General features: G+C 35.7%; 1 protein-coding gene across 1 annotated transcript; it reads left to right on the top strand.

The window, feature by feature from the left end:
• Positions 1 to 5235: 5235 nt before the first annotated feature.
• On the top strand, positions 5236 to 8805 carry LOC123659498 (folliculin). The gene is made up of 7 exons (XM_045594711.1): positions 5236 to 5542; positions 5629 to 5814; positions 6005 to 6140; positions 6608 to 6870; positions 7765 to 7969; positions 8306 to 8408; positions 8598 to 8805. Exons 1-7 carry the CDS (start codon positions 5276 to 5278, stop codon positions 8728 to 8730), a joined length of 1293 nt encoding a protein of 430 aa, XP_045450667.1. The 5' UTR covers positions 5236 to 5275; the 3' UTR covers positions 8731 to 8805.
• Positions 8806 to 9198: the final 393 nt, after the last annotated feature.

Here is a 9198-nt window from a genome sequence, read left to right as displayed (position 1 = left end):
GCCCTCCTCAGGTACTACTCTCCGTGCGATACAGTTTGGGCAATTTTTACATAAACATAAAATCAGCTCCGTCGTAAAAGACGGAGTGAAAAATCTAGGCAGAAATAAAATCTCTGTTCAATTTGATTCCGCTGATGCAGCTAATTCATTTTTAAATAACCCCATTCTAAGCCTCTGCAAATATAATGCCTTTATCCCGACATATAATATATCTCGAATGGGTTTAGTTAAAGGAGTTCCCGTGGACTGGTCGATGGAGGAATTCGTCGACTCATTAGAACTTCCGGCTGGATGCGGTGAAGTTGTGAAAGCGAGACGTATGAATCGCAAAGTTCTCAATGAGGGAGTCATCACCTGGGTTCCTACCCAATCCATAGTTTTGACCTTTAGGGGACAAATATTGCCCACTAAAATCTTCTCCTATCACACTGCCCTTCCTGTAGAAACCTACAACCTTCCTACTATCATGTGTCTCAGTTGCTGCCGCTACGGACATGTTAAAAATCAATGCAGATCGAAACCGAGGTGCTACAAATGTTCACAGCAACATGGTGGAGATTCATGTGATGTCACTAAGGACAATGCTTCTTGTGTTCATTGCTCAGGAATGCATTTCGCTACAGACAAAGGTTGCCCTGAGTATTCGCGACAACACTCGATTAAATTAGAAATGGCCGCTAGTAATAGTTCATATTTCGAAGCATCCACTAAATTTCCTCCTGTTCGTAGATCCTACGCGGAGATAACTAAAGAAGTATCCTCCCCGTCCTCACATATTTCTCTAAACCCCCACAATGCCAGCCCTTCCTCAAACAATTCCATCTCCTCCTACCGCAAAACCGTAGTCCGTTCTTCTCGCCCCTCTTCCGCTCTTGGGAAAGGGTACGATAGACAAGCCCACCAAGCCATTATTGGCAGCTGTCCTTCCACCACTCCTAACGGTTGCGCTATTAATGAAAACAATAACACTCCTTCCTTTAGAAACTCCTCAAACCTTTTAGAAATGCTTACTGAACTCATCCTTAGTATGGTTGTTTCATGCAGTGATGTTCCCCTACCGTCCAACGTTGCCCTTAACCTTTCCAAACTAGCTAATTTTGCTAATAATGTTTCCGACCAGCTTCCTTCAGTGGAACTGCCAGAGCATTCGTCCTAAAAAACATGAACTCATTTCCCTCATCAATCAGCATAGTCCGTCCATTATTGCCATCTCTGAAACGTGGTTAGTTCCTGGTTCTCGGTTTCGGGTCCCAGGTTTCTCCTGTTTGAGAGATGACAGAAGTGATGGATATGCAGGTTGTGCCCTTTTTATCCGCCATTTTATCCCATTTTCTCAAATCCCCCTCCCTCCCAGCCAGCACTTTAGTGCTGTTGCTGTGAGATCCTTAAACATTTCTATCCTTTCTATATATATACCTCATCCTTCTTCTTCCCTTTTTCCAGATCTTCACTCTGTCTTTTCCATACTACCTCCTCCTGTCCTTATAATGGGTGACTTTAACGCTCATCACACTGCATGGGGCTGTCATTCCTGCGATAGATATGCTCACTTATTGGTGGACATTGTTGATGATGCCAATCTTTGCATCCTTAATGATGGTTCCCCTACTCGTAGGGTTTTTCCTTCGCAAAACCCCGGGTCTGCAGTAGATTTGTCCTTATCGTCTCCCTCTCTTGCTTCACAACTTTCATGGAATATCCTTTCTTCCACTTTTGGCAGTGACCACTTTCCTATCGTCTTATCTCTTAATCAAAGTTCCACTTCTTCTATTATCTCAAATCCTAATCCCCTATTAAAATATTCCCTCAAAAATGTAAATTGGTCTGACTTTGCCAGTTCTGTTGATGACATATTGGACGCTATCCCAGGTTTTATAGGTGTTGAAAATGTCATTCTCTGTTACGAATCATTTGTCAATGCTCTTACAACTGCCGCCGATTTTCATTTTCCTAAAAAACATTTTCCCAAAAAGCAGGTGCTTTCCACTCCCTGGTGGGATGAGGAATGCACTCGTGTATCTAAACAAAGAACAGAGGCAGAGTCTATGTATTCTGTGTCTATGTCCCCTTCTAATTTTTTAAATTATAAACGGTTAGACGCTAAATTGAAAAGATTAGTGTCTAAAAAGAAAAAATGCTGCTGGGTTGATTTTTGTGAATCACTTTCTCCGCGATCTCCTTCTTCAGTAGTTTGGACAAAACTTAAAAAATTTCGTCGTTCCCTCATTTCAAGTAATAATTCTTCTAATGATCCATCAGAATGGCTTAACAATTTTGCTGACAAACTTGCTCCTCCCTTTGTTCCTCACCAGAACAACTTTCTTCCTTCTCTTCCAAAACCTATCTCAGACGAAATGGATGCTCCATTTTCCTTCTCTGAGCTCCAGTGTGCTTTGTCTGGGCTTACAGACTCCTCACCTGGAGAAGATGGCATTCCCTACTCTTTTATAAAAAACTTAAATCATAAATCTCAGGTTATATTTTTAAACATAATTAATGGATTTTATACAACAGGCGTTCTTCCAGACTCTTGGAAAACACAAATAGTTTTACCAATTTTAAAACCAGGCAAAAATCCGTCAGATTCAAATTCCTACAGACCCATCGCCCTTTCATCTACTTTAGCGAAAATTACAGAGCATCTGTTGAAGAACCGTTTGGAATGGGTAATGGAAAGTAGAAATATTCTCTCTCCCTCTCAATTTGGCTTTCGAAAGGGACTGAGCACAATGGATAGTCTCAGCATTCTCACCACAGACATTCGAATAGCCTTTGCAAAAGGAGAGTACCTTGTGGGTGTATTCCTAGACATAAATTCTGCATATGACAATGTTCTTCTCGCGGTACTCAGGCAAAAACTGCATCAGCTGGGTATTCCACCGAGGATGATACATTTCATATGTAACTTACTTTTCTGCAGATCAATATCTGTAAGATTCCAAAACGTCTGTCTTCCCCCCAGACTTGTCTGGAAAGGTCTCCCTCAAGGCTCCGTCCTTAGTCCTTTACTTTATAGTATCTACACCTCTGATCTCGAATTCTCTGTCAACAATTTTTGCAACATTTTACAATACGCTGATGACATTGCCATATATTATCGATCAAATTCAGTCGATGATATCACATTTAGGGTTAACTCTGCTTTGCATTATCTAGGCCAGTGGCTGTCTGACCATGGCTTATCTTTATCGATAACCAAAAGCCAGGCAGTTGCTTTCTCTAGAAAAAGAATCGTTCCTGTCTTCGATTTTCATTATGGAGGTCAGCGCATTGACCTCGTAGATAAGGCTAAATTTCTGGGAGTTATTCTCGATAACCGACTTAATGGACTTTCTCATACAGAGCATATTCTTAAAAAATGTGAAAAAGGTATCAATGCCCTTCGGGCAGTTTCAGGCGTTTGGTGGGGAGCTCACCCATATTCTCAAAAACTCCTCTACAATGCCATAGTTCGTAGCCATATGGACTATGGTTTATTCGTTTTAGATCCTATTATTAAATCAGCTTCAGAAAAACTAAATAAAATACAATACAAATGCCTTAGAATCATTCTGGGTGCTATGAAATCTACACCTACGAATGCTCTGCAGGTTGAATGCGTTGACCCTCCGTTGCAAATAAGGAGACAATTCCTTTGTGATCGGTTTGTCAGCAAAATGTTACAGCTATCTTCACATCCTCTTTGGAGTCGTTTAAGCGAACTATCACAAATTCACAATCCCAACAAACCCGAATCATGTCTTTTGAATAGCTTCCTATACTTTACTAAACTTCCAAATCCATATATTCAACTGCCTATAAATCCTCTTTTTTCTATTCCCTATAAAGCCCTTGTACATCGTCCTGTCATTGTTACGAACCTTGGTCTTATCAAAGGTTCCCCGAACACTAAGTCTCTCTTTAATTATGTAGTTCATCAAAATTGGTCCGATCATCTACTTATTTATACAGATGCGTCTAAACTGTCCGCAGATAGCTGCGTTGGCGCAGCCTGCTGGATCCCAAAATTCAAAATTATTTTACAGTTTAAGTGCCCGCCTGAATCATCGGTCTTCACCGGTGAAGCAGTCGCTATTTTGGAAGCTATTTTATATGCCCACTCCCATGATTTAAGACAAACCGTAATTTTGACTGACTCCTTAAGTTGCCTATTAGCAATTAAGGAAAACCCGTTTCGTAGCAGAAAAAGATTTGTCATTATTTTAAAGATCAGGGAAGTTTTGTTTTTATGTCATCAGAAAGGATTGCAGATCACTCTTGTTTGGATTCCCAGTCACTCTGATATTCCCGGCAACGAGACTGCGGATTCATGTGCCAAATCTGCCATCCAAATTGGCTCCCATGCTCACTATAAAAATTTCTGTTATGATCTTGGTGTTGCAGCGAATACTCGGTTGGCCAATTCGTGGACATCATCTTGGATATCATCCAAAATGGTAAAAGGTAAATACTATGCGAGCCTGCAACCAGAAATCCCTAGACGACCATGGTTTTTCCGTTTTAGACACGCCGATCGCTGGGTCACTTCGACCATTTGCAGGTTGCGTTTAGGTCACGCGTGCACACCCAGACATCTCGCAAAAATTAGAGTGCGGGACCATTCACTCTGTGAATGCGGTTTAGATGAAGGATCTCCATCCCATATCCTGTTTAATTGCCCCAAACTCCTTCATCCGTTGTATGACGTACTCCCTCCTGAAGTTCCCCGCCCTATAAATGTTGAATCTTTATTAATGTTTGTGTTTAGTCCTCTGTGTTCGTTTTTATGTAAATATATTAAATATAATAAAATTAAATTGTAAATATTACAATGTATATATATATATATATATATTTAGTACAATGTTATATACTTATAAATATTTTTATATTTTTGTACATTTTGAGAGTATTGTGAATAAATACATACTATTTTCGTGTATTTTCAAAATTTAACTAAATTGTATTCTCAAATCCACCGAAATAATAACAATCTCCGTCGTGTGTTCTCCATCCCACGTGACATTGGCGAAATGATATGTGTCAAACTGACACAACTAAAAGCCATTAAGCAAAGAACTAACTAACTGTTATTCCGTAAAGTATTATAAAAATTGCTTATCATATTATGTAAATAAAAAAATATATATATTAAAACATTTAAAAAATGTGTAAGCATAAAAAAATTTTGTCGTATAGATCAGTCCATTTGCTAATTATGTAATAAAATGCATAAGTTAAACTCTAGTTCCACACAATCTTTTAATTACTCAATTTGTGAAACATTCATAATATAATGAATGCTATTGTCGGTCTATGTCACTTTTGTGAAGCTCATGGACCAAGACCGTTATTCTGTACGTTTTCAACTGACGATGAGATTCACACAACTGAGTCATCGAATTTCTCGGTACAGTGTAGTGGTTGCACTTCTGTAGGACCAGAAACGGTTTTAGTATCGAGAGACGCTGATGGAACGATATTCTGCAGCAGAGAATCGGTCCCTAACGATGATGTTACTGCGTTTTTAAGACAGGCGGCTTTACGAAGTATAACTTGTGAAGTAAATAACTACTTGGATATTATTATACAAGGCTTTGTTAAAGGACGATAATCATTAATATTGAATATATTTTTATCTCTATGTAGGTGAGTTGGAGCAAAGAAGGTGGTGTAGTTTACTTCAGTGACACACATGGCCATGTACTAAGTCTAATGTTTCATCTGAAAGACACAAGGGCGAGAGGCCTTCAACGATTATTCTCTATAGTGGTTCTGATGAAAGATAAAATGTTACTCCTTAATATAACGCCAGTTTTATCTGATCATATGAAGGTTAATTTATTGTAACATAACTAATAATTTAGCTAACTTTAATAAGATTAAATTTTTAATTATTTTTGTACATCTCATCATATCAATGTAGTTTAGTAAAACTAGTAAATTATTGATAACATTGTAGAATAACTTGATAACATACTTTATTTGATTAATAAATCATAACTGATTACATTAATTTTTATAGCAAATAGCAAAAGAGCTTCAACAATTAGCGGATACAGTGTATGATAATGAACAAAGCATCTGCTCCCAAAGAGCACTAAGACTAAATACAGGGAGGAATGACTTTGGCCAGTCTAGATCCCTGACACAGCTTACAGGTTGTATCTTAGTGTATTAGAATAAACATAATATTTTACTTAAATAAGCTTCAACAGCACTTTTGTATCATCATGATTCGAAATGTAGATTATTCAGAGAAGAATCTACGAGAAACTCAGTAGTACTAGTAGTCAATTCCTCTTTTGTTTTCACTGCATTATTACTATTAGTTTAAAACCTAACTTGCTACTTGTTCTTCTGACAACTACTTTAATAGCCAACACGAGAAGACTATTTTGGTAGAGATTTTGTGAGGATTCTTTTAAACTCTTTTTAGTTCCTGTGATATACAAGAATAGATATTAGTATGTTGCTAGTTTATATGCAATAAGTTTAGTTACATAGCTGCCTATAAAATTTTAATTTGAAAATATTTAGCATGTCTTAGGACAGGAAGAAAAAAAAATATTATTAAAAATGGAATGTTGCAGGAATGCTTTGTTAACAATATAATTTTTCTTTGTAGGAGATGATGATATTTTTAATAAACTTCACTCTCATTTCACTTGGATGCTTAGAACAGGTGCCACTACTTATTCAGAAACTCTGTACACAAGTCAAGATTTATTACAAAAATTAAACCCACAAATGATGAAAGGCACAATATTTGATGAAAATACTTTTTCGTTGATTGAGAATGATGGTACTATACCTTTGAGAGAATTAGAAAATTTACTGACAAGTGCTGTGTTTAGGATTTTTTTATATTGTGTTTTGACTGGAATAAAAGTAAGTTATTGACCACTTTATATTTAGTTGTACAGAATTGCAAGTATAGAAAAAAATTGTTTATTAATTGTTAATTTTTACCATTTATAACTTCAAGATTCCGCAATGCTTGAAGACAAGTGTTCGAGCAATGCGTTGTCTGTGTTAACATACGGAGCCAAGACGTGGACACTGACGAAGGGAATGGTCCACAAATTTAAAGTCGCTCGCCGTGCAATGGAACGGTTTCTCTCAAAGTTAGAATCAGAAATGAGACTATCCACGAGAGAACGAAAGTAACCGACATAGCCCACAGAATTAGTGAGTTAAAGTGGCAGTGGGCTGATCACTTGTGTCGCAGGACCGATGGCCGTTGGAGCAGACTTGTCCGTATAGTCCGTGTAGTAGACGGGTCCTGGAGTGGAGACCGCGTCTTGGCAAACGCAGTGTGGGACATCCTCCGGCCCGTTAGACTGACGATCTACGTAAGATTGCCGGTGTAGGTGTGGATGAAGATTGTGGTAAACCAGGATTTCTGGCGCGAACTTGGGGAGGCCTATGTCCAGCAGTGGACTGCCATAGGCTGAAGTGAAGTGACCATTTATAAAATGAAACTAATGACTGTTTTTAGGAAAAGTTAGACGTTGTGTTAAGGATGAGATATTTTGCTTACAGTAAAAAAAAATATAGTGGATATAATAAACTTTATATAGTATCTACAGAAAATTTTCTTTCTCTTGAAAATTTATCGTTTGATTTAATCTTCGCTGGATTAAATTGAGAGAATTTTTAATTTTATTATATTAATTAAGTTTTGTTTTTGATTAATTTAAGATTATTTTATTTTTTTAATATCTCTATTATTTAATTGTTTGATGGCTTGTAATTTTATATATTTGTCATTATTTATTTCAGACTGAAGTTAAATGTAAACAAACCGACCCAGAAAAAATTATAAATACTTTTTCTAAATTATTACCATGTACAAATGAACAGGCTAGGCGTTATATTAAAGTAATAGATCTTTCTCAAGCAACGCAAACACCAGATTTATGTCTTTTAGAAGAAACAGACGACAATAAATTCACTTGCAAATGGAATGGAACTATTCCAAGTAAATGTATGTTTAACCTTTTTTTATAAATCAATAATTATTTTTGTTATTAAAAAAAAATGACCACAATTATCATTAATAAGTAATAAAATAAGAACATCGTCAATGTAGTTAGTTGAAAAAATAGTCAATTCAGTACTCATTTTTAGAGATAATTAAAAAATTACTTATTTCGTTCTTAAACTAATACTACAGGGCAAGTACCATATTTTGAAAAAAGCAATATTCAAAATTGGTATACCTAGTAAAAAATTATCAAATTGAGAAGCTCTTTGTTTTTGGAAGTCTATTAAAAAAATATTAAAATGGGGAGTTACTTTTACATTTTACAAATTATTTCAGGTCCCACGTTGATGAATAAAATAGTAAATGCTATGTCAAATACGAAATTCAATGATGTAGTATTACAGCAACATATAAAATCATTGACTGTGGAGTGGTTAGGGTAAGAATACCATTCAGCGTACTTTATTTTAGCAAAAGTAGTTTATATATATATATTTATGTAATTAGGTTCTTTTATTAGTGTAACAATAATAAAATATTCTGTAGATAAATAACCCTTAATTGTATTTAGATTATTATTATGTTAATGAAAATATGTCATTGTTAAAATATTATAATTTACTTGCAGGATTGCTAAAACAATAAAAAATGCTGTACAGTGCTCTGGTAAACAAGATGCAATCAATACGTTAAAACGAGTATTAGGAGTGACACCACAAGATGAATGTTTAGTCAATTATTGGTCACAGGCATATTGTTAAGTTTATTGTGATATTCTGTAACAGCAGTATTTTACAAGTATATTTACAAATTGTTAATAAATATTGTTGAAGATTTATATTATTTTCATTTCAAACACTTTTATAACTCTTACGTCTTGTGAACTAATAAGTAAAACCTTTGGCCGTCGATAACGTGCTTTAATAAAGTTTTTGATATATTATTCTTTATCATCATCCAATTCCATTGTATTTATATGATATTTTAATGCGTAAAAATCAATCCTAAAAGTTCTAGCGTATTAATCGAGGTGAAACAGGCCCTAATGGCCTATTCCACCTCCCGCTGTTAAATTCTAATCTCGTAGTGTATTTGGAGGATAAATATTATCCACAACTGGTGAATAAAGCCTTTAGATTAAATAATGTATATTACATATCGAAATTTTATAAAAAAATTCTTTGAAAAATTTGATGTATATGTAAAGACAATTTTAAATAAAATCTAGT

The sequence above is a fragment of the Melitaea cinxia genome, chromosome 14, assembly GCF_905220565.1.
Source record: "Melitaea cinxia chromosome 14, ilMelCinx1.1, whole genome shotgun sequence".
Classification (NCBI taxonomy): domain Eukaryota; kingdom Metazoa; phylum Arthropoda; class Insecta; order Lepidoptera; family Nymphalidae; genus Melitaea; species Melitaea cinxia.
The sequence above is the reverse complement of the archived record's forward strand: the minus strand, read 5'-3'. Positions and strand labels throughout refer to the sequence as shown.